This window comes from Leptinotarsa decemlineata, unplaced genomic scaffold (genome assembly GCF_025532065.1).
Source record: "Leptinotarsa decemlineata unplaced genomic scaffold, Ldec_3_MD MMD2_tig00001064_RagTag_RagTag, whole genome shotgun sequence".
Classification (NCBI taxonomy): Eukaryota; Metazoa; Arthropoda; class Insecta; order Coleoptera; family Chrysomelidae; genus Leptinotarsa; species Leptinotarsa decemlineata.
The window spans coordinates 7,581,834-7,607,500 of record NW_027412558.1 but is presented as its reverse complement, the minus strand read 5'-3'; the positions used below and the strand labels follow the sequence as shown (position 1 = coordinate 7,607,500).

The 25,667-nt window shown below is 34.5% G+C and overlaps 3 protein-coding genes across 4 annotated transcripts in view; 1 reads left to right on the top strand and 2 right to left on the bottom strand.

The window, feature by feature from the left end:
* Nucleotides 1-16,946, bottom strand: part of Hecw (Hecw ubiquitin protein ligase) — a 263,186-nt gene extending 246,240 nt beyond the window's left edge. Inside the window, 1 exon segment of the mRNA XM_023163118.2 lies at nt 16,205-16,946. Coding sequence (XP_023018886.2) covers nt 16,205-16,526 — 322 coding nt within the window. The 5' untranslated portion in view covers nt 16,527-16,946.
* Nucleotides 16,947-18,129: 1,183 nt separating this feature from the next.
* On the top strand, nt 18,130-19,185 carry LOC111507828 (uncharacterized). The gene is made up of 5 exons (XM_023163191.2): nt 18,130-18,251; nt 18,299-18,472; nt 18,523-18,702; nt 18,754-18,896; nt 18,950-19,185. The coding sequence occupies exons 1-5, from the start codon at nt 18,225-18,227 to the stop codon at nt 19,080-19,082; spliced, it is 657 nt and encodes a 218-aa protein (XP_023018959.1). The 5' UTR covers nt 18,130-18,224; the 3' UTR covers nt 19,083-19,185.
* Nucleotides 19,186-20,132: 947 nt separating this feature from the next.
* LOC111507819 (uncharacterized) lies at nt 20,133-25,406 on the bottom strand. Of its 2 annotated transcripts, XM_074175610.1 has the most exons (5): nt 25,173-25,406; nt 24,809-25,123; nt 24,156-24,753; nt 23,589-23,898; nt 20,133-23,441 (listed from the first exon to the last, which is right to left on the bottom strand). In XM_074175610.1, the coding sequence occupies exons 1-5, from the start codon at nt 25,268-25,270 to the stop codon at nt 22,867-22,869; spliced, it is 1,896 nt and encodes a 631-aa protein (XP_074031711.1). In that variant the 5' UTR covers nt 25,271-25,406; the 3' UTR covers nt 20,133-22,866. The 2 variants fall into 2 exon arrangements, with proteins under 2 accessions (XP_074031711.1, XP_023018947.1); XM_023163179.2 differs by having other exon boundaries at nt 20,133-23,898.
* Nucleotides 25,407-25,667: the final 261 nt, after the last annotated feature.

The following is a 25,667-nucleotide window of genomic DNA, read 5'->3' as shown; positions in this document are numbered from 1 at the left end:
CATCATTATGATTTTGGTCATTTTCAATTATTTCTGTTATGAGAGGATCAATTGTATCTTCAATCATGTTCAGGTAGACCTCACCAGTTAAATTCCCAGGAATAAAAGGTGGCCCTACGATATGACTACCTAATATGCCACACCAGACATTGATTTTCTCCCGGGATGACTGTTATTAAAGAGGCGAGCAGTAAGTCTAGCACAACTATTTTGTTGATAATAAAGTTTAACAATTTCAACTCGTTCAGGAATGGAATAAACCATTTTTACAGTAAAGTTGAAATAATTTCAAAAGCAACCGAACTGAATCAATGAACGTTTGCCTAAATTCTTTTTGTACACTTATCTGCTGTTGTTATTTGAACCAAAAAACGCACGAGAGAAATTGAGGAATGTAGTAGTGATAAAAATGCCGTTTTTTCCGCATTTCCATTAACACCAAAAATATCGAGTAAATATTCTTGCTTTTTTTATAACTATTCAAGTAAATACAACAAATTAGGTATCATTGGAAAGAGAATTTTGTGCCCTTTCAAATGATATATCACCCCACTTTCCATTTAAAATTTTAGGGTTGTTACTCACCCTCGCACATCTAAAATGTGTCCCCCTCAAAAGCAAAATTGACCTATCCGAGCATTTTTGCTTTAAGTTACAAAAAAAGGAGAAAAGCAAGGTGCATACTTTTCGTTGGACCACTCGATATGAACACTGAATTATACAAAAAAAAAAGTCTCTACTCAGTTTGTATTCCAAACAAAAGATTTAATGATCTTAACAGTCATTTAATTACTCACAGTGGCGTGCGTTTGAGTATTCAATCAAAAATATTTGTTAAAAAACTATGTTTATTCATTTATAATCATTTGATATTGTTATAACATTTTGATTTGAAATATTCACATAATAATGAATAGGTATGCTTAGGTAAGAAGATATTAGGTATAAGCAAAAATTATGGTATATTATCATCATTATTTTCCAAGGACAAAGCACAAGCACTACTGAAAAATTCTTGAGGCGCTTTAAGAGGGGTGTCTGTGTGAAAGTAGCGATTTACATTGGATTTGAATCGCTGGAGATTAAATCCATTTGGAAAAACGTTCTCAAGAAGTTTATTTCACATAAACACAATTCTCCTAATGAAAGAGTTCTTAAACAGTGAAGTTCGAGGTGTACTGAGTTGAACCTCAATATGACTACATATTCCGTGGAACGAGCTTCATTTGAAGGATTGGAAGGATAATTTCTAAGTATAATAATAATAATAATTTCACTGCAGATAACTGCAGTGAAAAACTCTCTCCGCGGCAAGTATCAGCACAAACTTCGACAGATCTGGTCATCGGAACTGTCGGGAAAGAACAAAGTTGCTGCAACAAATATGTTTGCCGTTTCAATCTTACTCTACTCGTTTGGAGTAGTGAAGTGGACTCGGGAGGAGCTGTATCAACTCGACGTAAAGACCCGAAAAATGATGCATCTCTATAGGAGTTTGCATCCCAAATCCTCCGTTTGTACTTCCCACGACAACAGGGAGGCCGTGAACTTTTGAGTTTGGAGTGTACATGACAGAATGGTACTGGATACAGACTGTAAAGTCGTCAGGAGTTCAGATCCCCTTATCTGCATGTTCCGTGACCATGAGAGAGCAGGAATTGGAGCATTTCTCCTTAGGGCAGCTGCCCGAGCAGCTGATGAACTCGGTATAGTTTTCGACTCTGAACGAGGTGACTACAACTCTGTCACCGAGTTGGAACCCGTTCAGCAAAAAGCTCAGATAAAAGCCGCAGAGATCACCTTACTTCTGTGGAGACACAAGGATAAGCCAATGCATGGGGTCTTCTTCAATAACATTGAAGACCTTGGCTTATTAAAGCGCCTGACGTTCGCTTTTCTTAGGTCGAGTGGGCTGAAGTCGGAAACTGAGGGGTTCATCATGGCTTGCCAGGATGGTGTCTGCAACACCTTAGTCTACCGCCGTCGCGTGATGGGTATAGAGGTTCCTGACACAAGGTGCAGGGCCTGCCGCGAGGCGCCCGAGACCCTAATGCACTTGCTATCAGCATGTCCGGCATATGCGGTCTCGGCCTATATCCATCGACATAACGCGGCCCTAAGAGTGCTATATTACCATCTACGGCACTCTTACGGTATTGACGAGACACCGGTGTTGCCATACGCTCCGGGGGATATTGAATCCGTTGTGGGGAACGAGAAGTGCCGAATTTATTGGAACTATTCGTTCCCCACCCTCAGGCTCATACAAGCTAATAAGCCTGATGAAGTCCTTCTCGACCACCAGATCAAAACGATATTTGTCGTGGAGTTTTCAGCTCCTGGCGAGACGAATATCGCCAGAAAAGAGGAGGAAAAACGGATAAAATATCGAGATTTTCTCTTCGAACTCTGCAGACTTTATCCAGATCACTCTGTCAAGATGGTTGTTCTGATTATTGGAGTCCTTGGTGGAATGATGTCCTCTCTACTCTCGAATCTTAAAATACCGGCTTGCCGCACTTAGGCAGAAATCTTAGCCGCACGGTGAAAAAAAAAAAAAAAATAAATCGTCTTTATTCATCTTTGAACACATATGTAAAGAGATAATGATAGGTATTCGACAAAGATAAAGTAGCGAAGTGTCACCCGTGGGTGTTTTTCAACTTAACCATGGAAAAACAATATTAATTTACAATTTTCTTAATTATCTTAGCTATAATATCTACGATTAGTATAATTTTATTACATTGTAGCATAATTTTGCTGTCTGAGATCTATCAAATTAATGAGTACCTTAAATTCATAAAGTGATTGACTGGTCATTATCCGTTCTGTAGATGCAGAGTTCGACGTTTGTTAATCATATTGAGCTGATAATAGGGATTTCAACTTTTTTTTGAAGTTCATCAGAGTATATGTACTGTAATCATGCGGAAGTTGACTATAGAACTTACAGGCGTTGTACGTGAAAGATCACTAAAAAATGGAGGTTTTATGTTTGTACATTGCCAGTAACCCCGAGTTACGAGTGTTATAATCAGATACTCTATTTTAGTTAGTTCGTCATATAGATATGTTGGTGTTCTATATTTCAGTACTTTATGAGTCATATTTAATAGATGTAATTTTCTCATATCTAACAATTTCAGTGTTCGCATTTCCCGATATTTATGACTTATTTGCTCATATTTGTGTATTCCGTATGCCTCTTATGGAATCCCCAAAATCATAGTTGCTGACAATCCACTTAGCTCTTTCGAATTTAAAAAATTTTCAGACCAGTGGAATTTTGTCATAACGACATCAAGTCCCCATCTTGCAGAAAAAGCAGTAGGGTTGATGAAATCCATGTTAAAAAAATGTAACCATGAAAATAATGACTTAAATTTATATTTACTCAACTACAGAAATTCTCCTGTTGCAGGATTAAAATATTCACCTTCCCAACTCCTTCAAAGTAGATTTCTTAGATAGCTGTCTGGCACCTCATGTTATAGATGATCCACAAGTTTATGATAAAAATCATCAAAAGATTAATCAGCACTGCCGAAAATCAGTAGAGTTTAACGAGGACGATACTGTTTTATTACAAGACAAGTTTACTAAGTTGTGGGAGAGAACACTGATTGTTGAAAACTCAATTTTAGGTCATATTTAGTAAAAATTAATGGCAAAATGTATAGACGCAATTCAGTGTTTATTAAGGAATACAATGCTCCTCCATCAGAGGATGCTGAATCACATTATCACAAACATAACGATTTTGATGAAACTGTTGATGTCTCAAATAATGTAAACATAGATAGAGCTGTTGAAGATTCAAATGATTCTAGTTGTTCCTTGCCATGTTTTCGGGATGACTAATGGTCTTCCACTCTTCACGGCTTATGATTTTGGCCGTGAAGTTTGTGTTAAAGGTGTACTTCGGTGTCATGTGGTCCGTGCACATATTCAAAATGTGCTCCTCCACTTGTTCCGAAATTTCTGTTCGGTCCGATCTTCTGTAGTTCGATGAGTTTTCCAGTCTGAATTGGCCCATCCTGGCCTCCCCCATTATCACAAAGTGTAAAGGAGGTAGATTCAGGAGTGTCTCCAATGCAGCTGTTGGGGTAGTTCTCATTGCTCCCGTCATTCCCAAACATGCAAGTCTTCGCACCTTGTCTAGTTTTTTGATGGCGGTCGCCTGCTTCACCTTTGGCCACCAGACCAGAGATGCGTATGTTATCATGGGTTTAACCACCATCGTGTATAGCCAATATACCATGTCTGCTTTTAGAATCCATGTTTTTCCATAGGTGCGTCTGGCGAGCATCAGTGCTACCTCCGCTTTCCTCTTTATCCTATCCAAGTGTTGGTTCCAGATCAGTTTGGAATCTAGGATTACTCCCAGATATTTAACCTCCCCCGACACTTGTATTTCTTCACCTCGAAGTTTTAGAGGTCCGAGACCCTCCGTTGTAGTCCTCTTGGTGAATGTTACTATGGTCGATTTGGATGGGCTTATGTTAAGCCCTTCCTCTTCGGTCCATCTTGTTATGATGTTCAGGGTCTGCTGCATGCATCCCTTCACTACATTATTGTATTTACCCTGGACTAGGATGACTAAGTCGTCTGCATAGCCCAGTGCTTTATACCCATTACGGTCCAGGGGACATAGTAGCTCGTCCATCACAAGGTTCCTTAACAGAGGGGATAGAACCCCCCCTGTGGACAACCCCTTGCTACCCGTGCCACGACTGTTTCCCCCATAATGGTTGTATATACCAATAATCCTCTAAGCATGCAGTCTATCCACCTGCAGCTTGTCTTGTCGATCCCTCTTCTCCTCGACGCCTGGATGATTGATTGATTCTAACGACATATTATCAAATGCACCCTCAATGTCCAAGAAATCAGCTAAAAGTACTTTCTTGTTTTTGTAAATACTTATATTCTACTTTTTCTGTTACCCGACATAGAGCCGTTTCTGTTGACATACCTGACCTGTATGCATATTGGTCTCGATGTAATGGTCTGATAGCCAGTGTTACGTCCCTAATATGCCTGTCAAGTGGTTTTTCCAGCGTTTTCAACGCAAATGACAATTGGTCTCAAAGCCTTCGCCGAGCCCTGTCCGATTTTCCTAAGTTTCGGAATGAAGGTGGCCCTGATCAGTCTCCAAATTTTTGGTATGTGTCCCAGTGCTAAGCTTGCCCTGAGAATTATACACAATTTTTTGAACAGTACTACCGGTCCCTTTTGAAGCATTACTGGGTACTTTATTTTCATATTTTATTTTTGTATTTGAAACTTAAGGAGGAGGATGTTAGGTTGGAAAATGTCAGGTTGGTAACATCTTTGTAACTAATAACCTCAAGCTGGTTGTTACATCCTGTTCCTCTTCTGAATACTCATGTTGTATAGTGTGTGTGCCCTAAATAATAAACTTAATACTATTGCTAACATGTGCTTATTAATTATTACATCCAAACATGGTATTTCTTATCAGTTGATTTGTCTTCAAATGGGATAAAGTTCAAGTACTTTATTGTCTAACATACCGCACTCATAAGTTCAAAGAAAGGTCCAGTTACTTTATTGCCTACTAGCAACCCGCCCCCAGCTCCGCACGGGTGCAATGCTGATACTAAATATACATAAGGGCATGGAGAAACAGTGATGAAAAGGTAACTTTATTTTAAGAACGGGCTTTTTTTCCCGCGACTGGCTCCCCAGTTGGAATATTCAAAAATCATTTCTTATTGCATATCTACAACATAAAACAAACCTACACACCAAATTTTAGCCTACGAAAATATAACAGTACGGAAAAACCGTGATGAAAAAGTAATTTTCATATGTAAACGTTCCCCTTTTACCTCCACGGAGGGCACCCCAGTTGGAATATTTATGAATCATTTCTTAGTGGGCATCCAAGGCCTGAGAAGCACCGATATACAAAATTTTAGCTTCCTAGGACTCACCAGTATGGAGAAACAGAGATTAATAAGTGAGTGACTTTCGGATTCATAAGTATAGAAGAAGAAGATATTAAATAATGGATCAACAGTTCAAGAAAAAACGATGTTGATGTCACACTTCCTGAATGAGGTGCGGATTTTCTCCAGCATAAAAATGCTTGTTTTCTCGAGTGAAAATACCAATTTGTAAATGTGGTTTCATCACCCCAAATATTATTATTGTAACGAATCTGAAGCCGGCCCTGACCGATATCTCAGCCAGTTAACACATGACTCATCGCGAACCATCGCGAAAGGTATAGATGAGTGCCGAAACCCTTAGAGAGATCTGGAGCGATTGTCGCCCATATAAAAAGGCCGCTTCCCGTTCCAAGCAGCAGTCTGTATTCAGAAAGCGAATCGTGCATTTAAATAAAGAATTCGAACATAAATTAGTTGTGATAGGGAAATATTTATGATGCACTGTTTGGAACCTTTGGTGTAGTAATATTACTGGAGTTTTTTTTTCCTCTTTGAAGATGATCACTTGGTGATCGAAACACGTGTCGAGGTGTTAAAAATAACGATTTGGTGTTGGGAAAAAACTCCAGTAATATTCATAGTGAAATATTGTTAAAATAAATTTGTTTAAGACAGTTAATTCTTTAATTCGTTACATTATTGACAAAATTTCTGTAATCACGTATTTTCCGTTGAAACCGCTGACAGAATAACAATGCTTTTATAACGAGCTGGTACTTCTTCCTCTTCTGATGTATTAGTTTGTTGAAATCCATTGAATAATTTGTAACAGACAGAGATATAACATATAAATACGGTAGTGGTAAAAAAGAACATGTAGAAAATCAGCAATTGGAAAGAAAGGTAAGCGTCAAATTATAGCTTAGTCCTATTAATCAAAATTATTTTCATCTGGAGGGTTCTACGAAAATTATGGTTCGGAAATTGTCACTAGTAATACCACTAGAGGTCAAATTATTTCCGGATATTAATTTGACCTCGCATGGTATTCGGTGAGAAAATTCGGTAAGAAAATGTGATGGAAAATCACATTATATATATATATATATATATATATATCTGTTTTAAAATCTGTTTTTCCGTTAATCAGCTGCCGCCCCCATACGAACGACAACTCTCAGAAGTTGAGAAACTTGTGCGAGCTAAGGACTAACGAGGTCTTACCTTTTAACGTGTGATTCCTATATATATATATATATATATATATATATATATATATATATATATATATATATATATATATATATAATAACCAATCTGTCAAAAATGATCTGTTACTGTAAACGTCAAAAAAATTCCAGCGTAATTCGCTGTTGGATATCCCACGAGAAAAAAATTTCCCCTTTGCCATGGTGAATTGTCACAATAACGTATTTTGATTGGTTCAAAATAACATGTGTGGAATGTTCAAAAAAATGTCATCGTTACTATAACAGTGAAGTCGAAAAACGAAAATACCGTACATTTCACCACCAATTTCACCGGCACTACCTACCTGGTCCACCCGAATAAGAACAAACACAACCCCTACGTTCTAAAGGTAAAGTTACTTTCCACCAATCCCAAAAACAAATAAAAACGTCATCTCTGTGTGTGTAGAGTAGAAGTCCAAGCGGTATTATTGACACTACCGTTTAAACTCGCAGCCAGAAATACAGGTGCCAAGGCCGCGCAAACACGCTGTACAAATATTTGCCGAATAAACTCGATTTCTAACCGAGTCTGTTTTTCTATAATTTATGTCTGCAGGGGACAGAGTGGCGTTTCGAACCACAAATTTTCGGGAAAATTTATGAATATTACCTACACCCATTAATGTACCGAGTGTTCTTCACAAACTTTTAGCCGAGTCAACTTTACTGTCATTGAACTTCCAAAATTTTTGTCAACCCTGTCTTCAAAAAGAATTGGACTCCAAAACGGAAAAGTAGTCTGTGATTTTCTTCCAACGAAAAACAATAAGTACAGAAGGTTCAGAGATAAAATGAAACAAGTTACCCACACTTTTCGGCTTGGAAAATTAGCTACAAAATTATATTTTGGACCTCAATCAAACCCATAAGTTTTAAGTTTTGGAAAAATTTCTCAAAATGTTACTGATACTGAATAAATATAGTTTAAAAAACTAAAAAACGGGTTATCAAAGAACATCCAACTAAAAAATTAAAATTATATTTTTTTAAATAAGTTCAGGACAATAACGAAGGAAAACTAGTATTATTGTGAAAAAAAGCGTGGGCGCTTGATATACAAAAAATATGGCAAAAAGCGCCCACGCTTTTTTCACAATAATACTAGTATTTTTCGTTAGTTATTGTTTTAAGCTTGTTTAAAAAAATCAATTTTAACTTTTGTGCGTGTTTGTCAGTTTTTTAAACTATATTTATTTATTCATTTTTCAGTTTCGTATACTATAAAAACGTGTTTTTAGTCTTTTTAAACTATATTTATTTTATCTAAACTTTGGGATCAATCAGCCGTAAATTGTCTAAAAAAAATTACCATTGATATTTTCCGATTCCGGAGAGAGAGAGCCTGAAAATCAGCAACCAAGCCCAAGGCAGCAGGCGCGCAAAGGAGGATTACAAATAAGGCAGCAGTAAAGTGAGTTCGAATCATATCCAGGAGGTTACGTACAGCGCCATCTACCCGCGAATAGATCAAGCATTCAAACGGGAAAGAAAAGTTACAAACAAACATACATACATACAGGTGAAGCTAATATAAAGCGTGTAGTAATAAAAAACTCTCACCGTTTTCCGTTGTACCTTGAACATATATTTCATGCATAATGAACTTACTTATAATTTTTTATCGCCACAATGATTGCACCAGTCGAGCCCTTTTTCCAAAGTTCCAATACTATAGGGTGTAACTGAATAAGTGTAAAACATTTAAGGAGGTGATTTCTCATCGAAAAAAAGATAGGATCTTTCATATAAAGAAACTTCACTGGAGCATCCCTTGTTAAGATACAGCCCCTTAAAGGGGGTACATAAAATTTGTATAACAATTTTTTTCACAAGCACTGAAAAAGTTACAATATTGAAATTAACCTGACGTTTTGTACTACCAAAAAGACATAGCCAGGAATTTATTTGGTTTGCCCCATGGTTGTAAGGGGTGGAAACCGCAACCCCTGAAATTTATTTCCAATTTAACTTTTTGTCTTATTATTTGTTTACCATTTAAAAATTTATTTCCGATAGCCTGTTTCATTTCAAACAAAAAATGTCTCTTGGGTTTTTTGCCAAAAATAAACCAGTTCGCAGCAAAAAATTATTTTACGAACAACTACAGAGATACATCGTCATAAATGCAAACTGGATTTATTGTTTTGTAGTTAGTACCTGCATTAAACGATTAAAGGGTAATAAACAAAAATAATTTATTAATAACAAAACACACATGTAGAAATCATAGTAAATAATTACGCATGCGTTTGGACGTCTTCGCATTGAGCCACGTATTCGTTCAAATATTCCTGGAGTCTCTCTGATTACCCTGCACGCATCGATGATGTGGTTTCTTAAGTTCTCTACATCGCGAACAGGAGTACGATAAACCAAATGCTGTAAATGGCCCCAAATAGAGAAATCAAGAGGATTGAAATCCGGGGATCGAGCGGGACAGTTCTGTGGTCCTTCTCGACCTATCCACTGATCTGCATATGTTTCAGTTGAATGCTGACGTGCTACTTGACTAAAATGGGCGGGAGCCGTATCATGCACAAAAAGCATATCCCTTCTGACGCCCAAAGGAACTTCCTCCAGCAGTACTGGATGCACCATTTAATCGAGGAGGTAGAAAATGAGGCCCAATTAAATCATTCCCAATAACTCCATGCCACACGTTAAAAAAAAACTGTTCTTGATGGTTAGTTTCGACAATAGCGTGAGGGTTTTCATCGCCCATATATGGTAATTATGAAAATTAATAATCTTGTCCCGAGAAAAACTACATTCGTCTGTGAATTCTATCGTCTTCAGAAAGTCACAATTTCTTCTAATTATTTCCAGCATCCAGTTGCAAAATTCAAGACGGTTCGGAAAGTCTTGCGGTAACAGTGCCTATACTCGTTGCAGATGGTAAGGGTATAAGAGTTGTTCCTTTAAAATTCGAAATACCGTCATATGATCAACATTTAGCTGGAAAGCAATCTTTCTAGTACTGGTAGTAGGTTGTTCTTCAATCAAATTAAGTACTGCTTCCTCAAGCTGTGGTGTTCGTACTTCTCGATGGCGACCACAATCCTGCGTTCTTTCGTCGAATGAACCATATTCTCGTAATCGTTGATGAAGTCGAGCAAACATTCTATGTGAAGGATGCTGCCATTGAGGATACATTTCAGCATATCTTCTAGAAGCTTCTAACCCATTCCCCTGCGACAGACCGTAAACGTAATGCATATCAGCCATTTCCTCATTTGTGTATGCCATTTTAACAAGTGAATTATTAAAGTAACAAATTAAGAACAGAACAACAACAATACACAATTAGTATTAATTCAATTTCGAAAATTCACAAACTGACAGCGTCATACCAATTTAATTGTCACTTCGTATTTTCGCATTTATGACGATGTATCTCTGTAGTTGTTCATAAAATAATTTTTTGCTGCGAACTGGTTCATTTTGGGCAAAAAACCCAAGAGACATTTTTTGTTTAGAATGAAACAGGCTATCGGAAATAATTTTTTAAATGGTAAACAAATAATAAGACAAAAAGTTACATTGGAAACAAATTTCATGGGTTGCGGTTTCCACCCCTTACAACCATGGGGTAAACCAAATAAATTCCTGGCTAGGTGTATTTTTGGTAGTACAAAACGTCAGGTTAATTTCAATATTGTAACTTTTTTAGTGCTTGTGAAAAAAAGTGTTATACAAATTTTATGTACCCCCTTTAAGGGGATGAAATTTCTTTTTTATGAAAAATCCTATCTTTTTTTTGATGAGGAATCACCTCCTTAAATGTTTTACACTTATTTAGTTACACCCTGTATAGAGGCGTGCCGGCATTAATAATCGGGAAAAGATTTATTGTGTGGGCTTTATTTTTCTTATTTTCCAGCAAAATATTGGAAAATAAGATAATCATCATCCAAGATAAATTACACTACCAAAACTCAATATTGAAACTTGATATAGACCATGGATCAAATGAGAAGTGGTAAGTAATAATTCATAGGAAATTACATCATCATTTTTCAATGGGAATATTTACGTATATCTCATGAGTTTTTTCGTACAAACAAATACATGTTTCACAACACTACTCTATACTTACGACTTGACTCTTCATGTATGAAAAATGGCAAATATAATCTCCGAAGTTTTTCTTCAAAATCAAGCAGGTGAGTTATCCTAAACAGGGTAACTTGAAGAGGGGACACTTTTCTAAATGGGATAATGATATGGGAAATGATAATTATGATTTATCTAAGGCAATTACAGATGATTCTATAATAAGAAATGATAAACACGTCCGAATGGTTCCATTCATCCTATCATATTATAAATTATGGCGGATTCGCCGGGGACTCAGAATTGTATAATATCAAGTATCTTGTTTCCTTTTTTCTTATCTCGAACGCTTAAAAAATCGTCTTCTGACAAGACAATAGATCGGGTCATCTTGGTCGAGACAAGACAAGAAAGTCATCTCTTAACAAGATAGGACAAGAGAAGTCGAGAGAAAAGTAGCATCATGAACAGCTCGCCAAGAACCATTTAATTTTTATCCTCGATACTAAACGAAAAATAATAATAGTATTTGCAATTGCTATTGGATGTTGTATCTGCTGCTTCTATCTGGCTAGTAGTAGACTAGTAGATCCAACAGGAACCTGTTTGTTTCTTCCTTGAGTTTGGAATGTTTCCATAGCGCTTTATATGCATGAAATGATGTAATGTAATGTTTGCCCCTAAACACACAGTGTAAATACTTCAAACGTATAAAACCAGTGAAATACTAAAAAATTTCTTTGGATGCCCGAAATAACCACTCAGGGAACCAAAACAACAAAAACTTAGGCAGCAAGTTTTCGATATACAGTGTACGTAACATCAAGCTTCTATTAGCAGTGAAATTACCAAAAAAAATTCGTATGGAGTTTTAGATTACAATAAAATGGGTTTTTTGGGATATAATCCAATATAAAGAGTGTCTAGTAAAAGTGTGGTGTACCGCAATTGATTTTTTCTTAAATGGAATTGTATATTGTACCAAGAAGTTAAGAAGTTACGTCAAAAAGTTGATACTCTTATTCAACCGTCCGCATTTTCAATGCAAACTCAATGTAGCAGTATTTTTTGCTTTGGAGATGTTTTGAAAATGTGAGTTTTTATTATTGAACTAGAGACACGCCCCGGCTGCGCACGGGTGCAATGCTGATATTAAATATTCATATAAACGCGTTCGATCGCTCCTAATCATAAAGGGCGAAGCGCGGCCTTTGACGCACCATTGAAAGATACGCGCCGCTGGCCTTCTGGCCGGCACCGCCGTAACCGCTATGTCCCTGCATTTTAAATCTGTACCTGATATCTTGGAAAATATTCATTTAAATTACATGATGCAAAAGGTCATATTGATCTATATTAAATGCACAATGTATTTAAGATACTTTATTAGATAAGAATTAATGCTATAAAGTCGAAATAAACGATATTGTGCACTCTTAAAGTTGGCGGCACTCTTGAAGGCCAAAAAAAACAAAACATAGAAATGAACCGGCTCCGAACTAGTCCACGTGGTCTGTAGAATTGGCAGTTCGTATCGGATAATTTTTACTAACCGAGTTTCATGATTGGTTGAAGAGTCATGAAATTAAATTTGAAGTGATGTTATGGTGACGAATAGAAATCGGTGAATGTGGGGATGGTTATCGCCGTCGTGCCAGTTATAATTACTTTAAATTTTTGTTATCTGTTTAAAATGTGGCATACTAATAGTAATAACGAGTGTGATAACAATGTAGACTTTTTCCAGTGTAGTGATTCCAATAGTGATGGTGAATAATGCGAAAAAGAGATACCAGTGAATAAGAATCAGATGCATTTGAATATTGAAACACAGAGTATGTTTCAAGGAATATAAGAATCTACATCTCAAGTTTGGTTTCGAGGGAAACAAACTATTACAAGCAACATCAGATTTGACCGAAACTCCTTTCTCAACTGTACGTAAAATAGTCAAAAACAAATCTTATGAACGCAAGACGCGATGTGATACAGGATTACCAAAACCTTTAGATGTTCATCTAATAAAATCATGGAAAAAAACAATATAAGTACGACTGTTACAAAAGCAATGAGATTCCTACTACTGAAATCATGAGAAAGAAATTGAATACTTCCGGCCATAACGTGAGCTGCTGAGACACAACTATTCAGAATTGGATAAAGAAACTAGGATTTAGATTTAAAATAATAAACAAACTTCAATAAGTTTTGGAAAGCAGAAGAATAGTGGAATTGCGTAACAAATACTTAGAACAAATAACTAAATACAGACAAGAACAACGGCAAATTTTCTATTTGGACAATCTTGGTATGACACTCACGACACAGTTACGAAAGGGTGGACTGATGGTTCAAGAATGTGTACGCCTAACATGCCTGCAAACAAAGGATCGCGACTAATTGTGCATTGCAGAGAAAGTAGAGTATATATATATATATATATATATATATATACTCTATATATACTCTATATATTTATATATATATATAGTTATTGTGATTCATATATAAACAGAAATAACAGAAATAATTATTGAATAACGAAATTAGTTAGCTCCCTAACTATATTATTAAAGGGAGCTGTTGGAAGGTAGGTTACACTATATCGTTAATTTGAAATATACCTATTGCTTAAATTCGCTACGTAAAAAAGTAAAGGATGACTTACGTTAAGATTAAGTGTATCGCCTGTCACTTGAGTAAAACGTTTTGTGTGTTTCTAAATAAGATTATCCACAGATAAATGAATGTACTTATACAGAGTGACCCTTATCAGCATCTGCATCAACATTTTACGGAAACGCAAAGAGACGCAAATTTTTTCATTGAAGTGAAAAACTCTTTTCCGGCATTTTTGACTCAGCCATTTTCATCCCCAAGACGGTTAACAATCAACCTCAACAGCCCTTATGTGTAATTTTAAAGACCTACTGAGTCATCTGAATGTTCAGTGATAACCTGCTTCCATACAATAATAAAGTTTTGGAAACAGTATCGCACATTTCAAGGGGATACAGTGAGTCGACGATAATAGTCGACAATTTTCGTTTTGTATTATATTGTGCTGTGGTCAGCAGTTCGAACATTTTACCTCACATTTACCTGTTTAAGATTATACTTTCGAAAATATTGTCATTCCACTAATAATCATAAACTACATGCTAAATTGCAGGAAGCAAATAAAAGTGTCTGTTTTCTGTATTCTGTATCTATATTTCGTAACATCATCAATCGATTAAAAACCTCTGTCATTTCGACCAAATTGTTTCTGCATTTCGAAAATTTTCTTTCGAATATGATTTATTTATTTTTCTCGCGATATTCAAATCAAGGTTTTGTAAAAGTTCATTTGATAGTATTAGTTTAAAATGATTTATAACATGTTGTATCGTTTTTACAAACTCCATAGCAACAGCGTTTTTGTTCCTTTTCGGATAGGTAGTTATAGTTATTTATGTATCAAGGGAATTAGGAGGGCCTTAATTACCGATGGCAAAGTTTGCGTCCCGAGGACCTCTGGCCCGAGGGACAGCAATTGCCTGAGGTTATTAAGGCTCATTAATTCCCGTGGTACATAGATAATTTTATTTCTGACCGATTTCAATAAAATTTTGTTCATTTTTGAAACGGAAAAATGTACCAATTCATTACCTTCCCGGTATATTTGAATCAGGTACCGTTGATTATAGTAGAGTTTTCTTGTTGCTAGGTTGTTGCTATGTTACTTGTTTATAAACAGAACTTTGTTATCAAGCTGTGTTTGCGGTGAAAACGTGTTTTCTACCCCAAATATAATGGAGGATATTTTGAAAAAAGCTGAACAAGCAAGAGAATCATTAATTCCATCGAAAAGTGAAGCTGTATACCAAAAAGAATACAAGATATTTCTGGACTGGCTGACACGGAAAAATGTTATGCCAAAAGATGTCACTGAAACTGTATTTCTGGCATATTTTCAAAAACTGGTAAGGAATTTTCTATGAGAAATAAAACGGCGCGTATGTTGTCTACTTTGTCATCAGAAGAGGCAGGTACCTCGACTGTAGTGAACAGAAGCTCCAGCCATACAAAAGAAGAAATTGTTTCCAGTGGCGGAAGTAATTTTCAGGAAACATTTCAAAATTGTACATTTATTATTTGTAATGACGTGAATAAATAAAATATGGTTCAGTTTTCATTTCTATTTATTTTTACTTGTGAAAGGTAAAGGGAATTATAAAATCAATAATGTCCCAAGGGAGTTATGACCCTCTTTATTGATAGCGTAACTATGACGATATAAGCTTATAATATCCCGGTCATAAATACATATTATAATAGTTTCTTAAAATTTTCTTTTTCAACTACTTAGAAAACTTATTATATTACTATTTTCTAACTTATTTGAATAAGATGTGATTCCTTTGATGTTTTTTTTCGTTTTTTATTTGTAGGTACCTACTCGGAAATTTTAACACGTTTGTTTACAAGAAACAGCACGAAATAGATGTCTGATGCTGACGCATGTGCATATAAAAATTCTGTCATGAAAAGGTCTCAAAAAACAGAAAGAAGTGCAACCTTTCAAAAATCGACGTTTCCTCACTTTTTCCTATACAGTTACTGATAACGGCTTGTTTTGTTCAGCAACCCAATATATTTATAATTAAACACAATATTTCAAAAAAATGCTGTGTACTTCCTGTGTACTTATTTGTTGTTCACCAGCCTTTTTCGAATTATTTTTATGTGCTTTCAGAAAATATAAATGGTGACAAGAATCCTCTTTCAAAAGCCGCGATTCTTGTCCTCGCACGTCACTGTCACCGCATCACACTTAGCAATCCCAGAAAATAATCACAAATAATTTATTCATAAAACGATCGTAGAATTAAGTAAAGGTCAAAAAACATCCGGTTCACGGAATTGCATTTCAAAGGCATAATGACGAAATTCCTGACAGATAAAAAGGCGAGATTGAAAGCGACAAAAACTCACCTTCATAACAGAGTGCTATGAAATCCTCTTCAGTTTGTCGTTCCACGTCCCATCGAAGCAGCCAACTTCCGTTTTCGGTTTGTTTGACAAATATCTTTCCAAGGCAGGCTTGATTCCCATTTGAATGAATTTGACTGTTGGGGGTCCTTCTCAGAGAAACGTGCCCCGGAATATCCTCGCCTTCAATCAGGGGGTCGTGATAGGGAGGAGGGTTTTCCTTGGGGGTGCATTTTAAAAACTGACAGGAATCTTCGTCCACGTCTTCGGACGTTGGACTAATATTTGTATCGCAATTTTCGTCAGTAACCGGCGGCTCGTCCATTTTTTCATCTACTATAATTTACTATTTTTTAAAAGAAACGAATCTGTGGAATTGGACACTGAGATGGTCGTCATGACGACAGACATAGAGGCGACTCTCACGAATGAATTAACGTCGGAGTTTAGCATGATTTTACGTAAAAGTTTATGAAAATAACCGATCACCAGTTATAATTGGGCCTAACTGAACACTTTTGGTATAAAAAATCACCATTTTTTTCATAGAAATCGATGAATTTTAAATAAAAACCCTCCCGTTCAATAATTCATGTATACAACTCACCGACCACTACAAAAATTATGTTAATTTCACACTCGTTCGATTCACCATTCACGTTAAGTTTTAATATTTTCAATCATAACAAATTAATAAAAATTGTACACAAACAGCTGATTTGACAGCGAATACACCTGCTGAGCGCTTGCGCAATTGCACACAGCTATGGAACGGGATTTAGGATAACCGTACAGTACAAAGCATCATTGAATGATTAAAATTTAAAACCAAAATGTCATGATTACTCAGCTTTGAATCCAGATTATCCAAAAATAATGAATATGTTCTGAAATATTGTCCTTGAGTATTACTATTTGCATAATGACCTAGAACGAGAAAAGCAAACATAAAAATATATTTGTTTCCATATCTTGAAATTTTGAAGCGGCAATTATATGCGTCAAAAGGTTCGCCAAGTTTAGCGATTGTTTATGACATTGATTAAATCAGGATGGTATTGAGAACTGTAAGAGGTTGGTGACTATATTTTCACTATTTCATATTGATATTTCATCCAAATCTCTGATGTGCAGCGCAAAATTTGACTAGTTGACTGTAATCAGTTATTGAAGGTAGAATTAAAAGTTAATGGAAAAATAATCAGGATTCAATTAACGCATGAATAAATTACTATATATGATTGTATTTTTCTACTACTAGTGATGGTAAGAATATCTGTATCTATAAAGTAGTAGACTATAGGATAGTTTGTTCAATAACATATCAAATACTCTTGAAGAAACTATATATCGTATAATATGTTGTAGTTTTATGAACTATTTAGTGAAAATCTCACAATGAAGTGTATGAGCCAATTCCACCACATAAGCCAGAATTCCCACTGAATCACAAATCAAAATATTTCTGATTTTTTAAATTGTAATAAAATATAATAGTCACCTGGAATTTGTCATATATAGTTGAAGATTAATTTTCAGCTCGTCAATCAATATTGATATAAAGATTTTTTAGCTCTGAAAACTAAAATAGTTGACATCTCCGAAATTTCCATAATTTTTGTTAACTATTACCCCAAATGCAGGTATTAAATGCAATAATATATACATCATTAAAAAAGGCCAAAACGCTAATCGAGTTGATAACATAAATAATATGTTTTTAACCAAAGTCTGTTTGAATAAATATATACATTCCATAACAAAAATATTCATATCCCTTGTGGAAAACAAATATGTAACTGCCAAAGACTACCGGAGAAATCATATAAAATTTCCATATAATTGAGAATAATAACTGAGCCATCCTCTTTATCATAGTCATATGACATTAGCCATAGTCTTTATTGAGCTGGCTGACATCTATTGTCAATATTTATAAGCTCACAGAATAATTTCCCTTTTCAAATATAGAAATCTTTATCGAAATTAATTTTGTTATCACTCAAAATACAATTTACATCAAATGCAGGAAGAAAGACTGAAATTACCGGTAAGAAGTATTAATAATCGAGCATTCTTATAAGATTCAATTTTTAGAAACCGCAAAATTATCATAATAATAAAGTACTGGTAGGAAACTGGTTTGAAGAAGAGTGTTCTTATCAGAAAAGCAGATTCAAGCATACTTCCAAGTATTCAGATGATTTTCAAAGGAAACCATACACCACTTATCCTCCGTCAGTGGTGTGGGATGCCCATATAAAAGCCGAGGTGACAAAAATATAAAAAAAAAGCAAAATAATACAGAGTTTTTCCTTTAGGGGCATGCTTTCTATCCAGAGAAATCCAGTGAAGAATTTCCAAACTTCCATGATAATTTCGCCACAGTTTATGATTTGTCCTTTGAATACTTTCCAAAACTATATAGCAAAGAAATTGATAGAGTTCACATGTCAAGACTTCAAAGATTTGACCCTACAGAAGAATACCTTAAAAGCTATGTAAGAAACAAAATTTAGTCATAATTATACACTTATTTTTTTGCTATACAGGGAAACATTAGTAATTTTGGATTAACCGACTGCAAAAAACAAGAATGGGATTGTGACAAGCAGGATCCAAGAAGTACCTCTCTCACTATGTATGATACTGAATTTCCTTCTCCAAAAACTGAATTCTACAAGTTCAGTCGATGGTAATTCACACTTGTGAAACATGTACATTTGTTTGAATAACTATTATTTGAAGGACTCGACCTACAGCAGTGAAATCCCAGTTTGGACCAGTTCATAGACCTTATCCGGCTAATCATCCTCGCTTCTCAAAATGCAACCCCATAACGTGGGAGTGTAAGGGTGATCTCTTCCAAAAATATTTGTAATGAAAATAAATACTCATTCCATAGGTTCAAATCATCATTTCATATATGCAATTACTTGAATGTAGATTATTTTGCATAATAAAATTTATAGTACCAAGAATGATTGACACCTTTTCGAAGATTCAGACCCCAGCTTCAGTTGCAAGACTAATGCTTCTCCCTATTATCTGAGATTCAATTAAGTTGCAAGGTATCGCAGTTTTATGCAAAGTTTAGTTTTGTGTATAGGTTTGAAATTTTTTGGTTTTTCTTTCAATGTATACTTCAAACTTTTGTTCATTAGAGTTAGAAGGGTCATAATAAGACTGACTGTCCATGGATAGTTTCTGAAAGATATTGACTTATTACACATCTCCCACATTTCTACCAAAAAAAGTTACAGGTAGAAATAGGAACAAAAGTCGATACTCAAGCTACAAAAGTGGCAATAGTAAAATATTCTTTTATTCTGAAGTAAAACATACACAGTATTATTGTCTACCTAGGTATCTATCTGAAACAGACGTCAATGCCTACAAAAACAAACCAGGAGCTCAGAAGCAAGAACAGAACCAAAATGTTCTTTTATCATGGAGTATAACAAACCCATTACTTCTGTTGGAATTACATTTACAAAAAAAGTGTGAATATGTTGTAGAATTATTAACTTCCTAGGTTTCTACCTAAAACAGACGTTGATACCTACAAAGACAAATAAGGATAATAGAAGCAAAAACAAAATGTCCTCTAATTTTGAAAAATCTCGTTTATAAAAAAAAAGTTGGAAATATGCTGCACAGTATCTTCAATTTCCTAGATTTCTAGGCATCACTTCTGTATACATGAAAAAGTTGGAAATATGTTAAGCAGCATTATTGACTCCCTAGTTTTCTTCCTAAAACAGATTTCAGTGCCTACAAAACAAGTCAGGAGTACAGAACCAAAATGTGTTATTTCAAAATAAAACGGAAGCATTACTTTTTTGGAATTTTATTTAAAAGCTTTGTGTTATTGATATATTATGTTTCGAAAAGCCTACATAATATAAGAAAAAGGAAATGAAAACAACAATTCTCAACACATTATTTATTGTACATAGTCCAAAACCAGTAACTTGGGGTAAAAATTGTGGCAGTGTTTGTTTCCATCATTAAATTGAAAAACTTCACTGTCCAGTTTTACTTGAAAACATAAATTTTCATCAAGTATTGGCCAATTTCATCAGACAGTGGCAATCTTACAATAAAATGTTACTTGAATCCTTCGTTTATACATATTTCAGGGTTCAGAACGAAAAACATTTTTGATGAAATACTTCACAGATCTTGTGTGACGAATTTTAAAAAGCGTCAAAGTCATTCATGCAATGATAAAGTGATATAAGTAAATACATACGTATACTGTATATATGTCAAAGGTCAATAAATATTATGATGCATGAGTAGATATGGTTTGGAGAGTGAATCCTTTAGTTTTTAAAAATATTCTATACCTGGCTCAGTCAGGAATATTCTAGAGATTAAAAATTATTTGTTCGACTGATGTTCTATTTATTTTGTAGAAATTCATATTGAATATAGAATAAAGAAAATAACTTTTGTCTGATTTCAACTAAATTTTGTATTTGTTACGACCGGTTTTATTAAAAGCAAACATAAGTCCAAATATCATTCTAGGATCCAATGTAGTTTTTTTGCCACATAAATAGTCATTATTAAATGTTTATTATTATGAAACCATTTTTCATAAAGTATTTGTTTATTTGCTCATTTACTTAACAAGTCATTTTGTGTGTTCTAGGACCTTTTTGTTAAAGATGTCTTGTTTATTCTCATCGATTTGTATTCAAAACACACTTTAATGTTTACAAAACCGCGACATGTGTTTCGCTATACAATAGCATCTTCAGGCGTCACAATACTAACTCCTGAAGATGATTCAGGCGTAAAAATACTTGCGCCTGAAGATATTATTGTATAGCGAAACACGTGTCAAGGTTTTTGAATATGTTATAATGGATTTTCATCAAGTATCGGTCAGTTATATCATATTGTTCATTGCTTGGATTTAAAGAATTGATTCACTCATTTAAGAACTCGTCATTCAACACACACATAAAAATAAGATATTGAACTAAAGCCCTATTAACATGCTCTTTTGGTAAGTTATGTGATGAGAAAACATTAATTTGAATTGTATCAGTCTTGAGTTGTATTGCAAATAAGAGAAATAAGTCAGTTCAACCCATGAAGATTTTTGTCCGTATGATGCTGTCAATTATCAGAAACATGAATGACTTGCCCAGATAAAAATAAAACATTTTAAAACTTCCCGTTATATATTACATGGTCGCAAAAATAGTCTGTTTTACTAACTATAAATTGGTGAATTACTGACTATAAAGACATTTACATTATAACTTAAAAAATTAACCAAACGGCTTACAACATTCTTAACCTAAATGAACCATTGAAAGAGTTAACAAGTGCCCCAAATATAAATTTTCATTATCTTAAGTGTATAAATAATTTTAAAATGATCACAAATATCTCACAGAAAGTTACATTCAAACAAATCGAATAACAATAAATATTTTTATATGTGGGGCATATACATAATCAATTTAAAATAAAGACTAAGCAATAATTACCTTCAATTAAAATAAATAGATGTAGTTCAATAAAAAAATATTGCAATTCGTTAATTTCTTAGTCTTCAGATTAACGCTACTTATCGTTATGTTACATAAAACTTCATAAAGAGAAGTAAGATATTTACTTGAATTATCACACTGTAATTATTTTCGCGTGAAAGAAGACGCAAACTTAACAAAAATAAATAATAGAAAAAATGAAACAACCTCTTGTAGCGTAATTGAAACAAGGATACTGCTGCTAATCAGCGTTTTGGCATTAAAAATTTACACTTACATTAAACTAGCTTTAAACCTATTGAATATTACAACAGCACAGAGTCATGTAAAAAGATTCTTAAAATATTGAAAAACTAAGTTCCTGATATTTACCCGTTTCATCATGGAGCCTAGAAAAGTACATGGATTTTACCCAAACAGTTTTTACTGTTGTTAATGTTATGTACAAGGTATTGCAAATACTTCAATGTGCAATAGTTTTTGAAAAATTGAAACAATAAAATTTCTTATGATCAGATAGACATAATATGTACCTAGTAATATTGTTTCAAAACCTATATTACCCAGAGCCATTCTAAAACCCAAAACTCAACCCCACTCCTCATTTCTGGTGGGAACATTTCGAAATTATTTTAGAAAAGACACCAATGAGCAAGGAGCTAAAAATTTGAATATCTATTCAAAAATGAATATTTATGAGTGATCTTAGTTATGCCCACCAATCCCTTCTATGATTTTGTCATACATAAACTAAAAACAAGCAACATTCAATAGGAATTTGCTTTATTGAAGTTCATTTCAACTTCTTTGTTAATTTTATCTGGAACAGGGAGATTTTTTAATGTATGTTCTCTTTTTCTGTTGAGTTTCTAACTCCAATAACTTGCAATCATAATCTATTGAAAATTACCATTCGAAAGTGGCATATAGGATACAGCTGAACAAAAGTATGCTTGTTCATAGAATAGTATTCAAAAACTAAATGACATGTCGGACTCTGCAACAGAGTTCAAGACGCTTTTCTTTTCAGTATAAATGGATCTCTGGGTACCTACTCTTGGCATCAACTATTGATTATTTGTCAGGGCATAGCCAGATTAAAAAAAAAAGCTCAAAATCCAAGTGATGAATTGAAAATATTATGGAACTATATCAAAACGAAGGCTTTCTTATAAAATTACGCTCATTCACACTCGTGTTAGCATTCCTAAATAAGGTATTCGGGGATTTCTCGATGAACAAAGGAGGGGACTGAAAACCTCCACCTCTTGTATTGAAACTTCTTAGGGATGAACTTCCAAAACTACTATGTAAATTATGGGTAGGTACACCATTCTGTATGAACAGCATGTTATTTTGGTTCAAAACTGGATAAAAAGTATTATTATCAGCCTTATAGTACAGTTGTTGATTATTAAGAAACTGAGTAGCACTAGAATTTATGGGCTTGAAATGATATGCAGATTCGGAGAGAATCGAAGATCTTTCGACGTCCCCACCTACTGATGGATCTCTCGAAGGTGGTGAGGAATTGAAATTATTATTTACTGGCTCTGTGCTAGAAACGAATCCCGAACTTTGACTAGATGAACGACTTAAATTAGTATTGGCGACAGCTACTGGGAGAACGTTGGTGTCATTTTTCCAGAACCCGCCGGCTGTCCAAGGATTCTGCGTTATATTTTTGAGTTTGGGTGGCGATAGGATTGGCCGATTTGAGGAACTCACTGAAAATATAGGAGAAGTACAGGGCTGTGGTCTAAAGTTGAGGTTACTTAAATGCAGATTATCTAAACTCTGGTTTAAATCGCTATGCAAACCACAACTATTAATGGTATTAGCAGAATTATCGAAGAATGAGGCAGTAGTCGTACTTTTGGCAGTGGTGAAGCTATGATTGAGATCTCCATTGTGACGTATAGGGCTACTGAAATGTTGAACAGGAGAAGATGAGCGGACTGACTGGTAGTGAAGTGATTTCGAACTTTTGTATGAATTTTTTGACTTGGTTGAAGATTCTGAAGAATTCTGAATTTCTTCTACTTCTTCTTCGTCAGAGCTTTCTAAAACTTCTATAGGTTTCTTGATCTTCTTGAATTGAAACTTTGTTCCTCCAATTTTTTTCTTCTTTTTTATAGATTCATACGTCAGGTAACTATAGAGCAACGACAGAGATGTAAACACCTGCAAAAATGTTTGCATAATGAATAATAATAACAAAAATAATTCTTATTATATCATCCTGTCTAGTAAGACTGTGTCCAAAATAATGAACTAGAAAAATTTTTCATTTGACAAGAAAAACAGAAGTAACTGAATTTTCAAACTTCAAAGGAAACGTTAATTCTGAAAATATCTTCTCAGAGATGTTTAGAATATCTATTAAATTATTCAATGACAAACAAACATTACACACGAATCGCAAAACTCTCTGTACTCACCTGTAAAATGTTTATGAAAAAGAAGTAGTCTTGTCTGAATGATATGGATGATGATAAAAAGAGCACTGTCCAACCTAACATTCCATTGATTTTTGAAAAAACTGATGTCTTGTCACAGAGAAGAATAATAAAATCCAAAAGAAATCCTACAGATGTAATAGGTAACAAGTTTCCTTTTTGAATTTTTATATTTTTTGGTAGATAAGAATTGAAATTATTGATTTCATCATCAAGACGTCTCGAAACGTTGAATATTGTACTGTAAATATCTCTCAGAATAAACTCATATTGTGTGATAGATTTTGGCATATATTTCTGCACATCCTGTGTTGGATAATCAATTTTAACATTCAAAATTTGACATAACACTAAAACAGTAAAAGAAACTAATGTGTATTTTATCACTTTCAGGCAAAATGATTGCTTAACATCTTTAGTTAAACCATGTGAAGATTTTGTTAAATCTAATATGGACAGGCCTTTTTTACGTAAATTTTTCAGGCGATTCCCAAAAATCCAAGCATTTTTCTTCTCAATTGTTGATTTCAAGACTTTATCACATTTTTTGCAGAGCTTGTAGGATTTATCTAACTGCTTCCTGAAAATAATTTGTTACAATAAAATTGAAAAAATAATGTATAATAAATACTTACTGAAAATGTTCGACTTCTTTGTCATATGTTTCTTCATTAATAGGCGTAAATTGGGCAAGCTGATACACTTTCAACTGCTGATTATTGTTACAATAAGTACATAAACCATTTGTGTACGGTTCAGTCTTCTTTGTAGTATTAAGTTCAGTAAATGAAGTGTTGTGTTGTGCTTCAATAACTTTGTTGTAACCTCCATCTTTATCAAATCCATTATATTGCAAACAAGAGGGACAGTCAAAACTATTACGGTTCCTATATGGCACTTTTGTCCAAGCATTGCAGAACCAACAATTCGCATTCACACAAAATCCATTCCTGGAAAAATATTTCTGAATTATCCATGAAAATAAGGATGATCACATACCTTCTGAGAATGTATAGGTTAAAGATTATCACAAAAACCAAGGAGAACAGAGCTATTAATGAAGCAGCAAGAGATGAAGTTTCTACAAAACTAATCATTTTTAACTCAAAAGAACATGAGATTTCTAATAACTTATAACAGTCTAATTTCTTATTCTCAAACAAACACCCGCATTTGGCGGCTCAAAGCCACTCGCTGTTCGTCAGCGCCACTCATGCAACTTTGCAACTACACCAGTATTGACACTTGACATTTGCCATTCTTGCCATCTTTCGACACTACAATCTTTCTTTCAAGGCACTTTCTCACGAGTAAGTTTAGTTGACTAGTTGATCAACAAAAGTTGAATATAACTTGAATTAGTTTTTGTTCACATTGTTCAACACAAAATATATTGTGTAGTGTCATGTATTGCTCTCAACAATTTCAGACGGCTTTTATTTATTCTATGGCCATTCTCCAAGGCGTGTTGTGGGACGTAAAATTTTTCTAGTC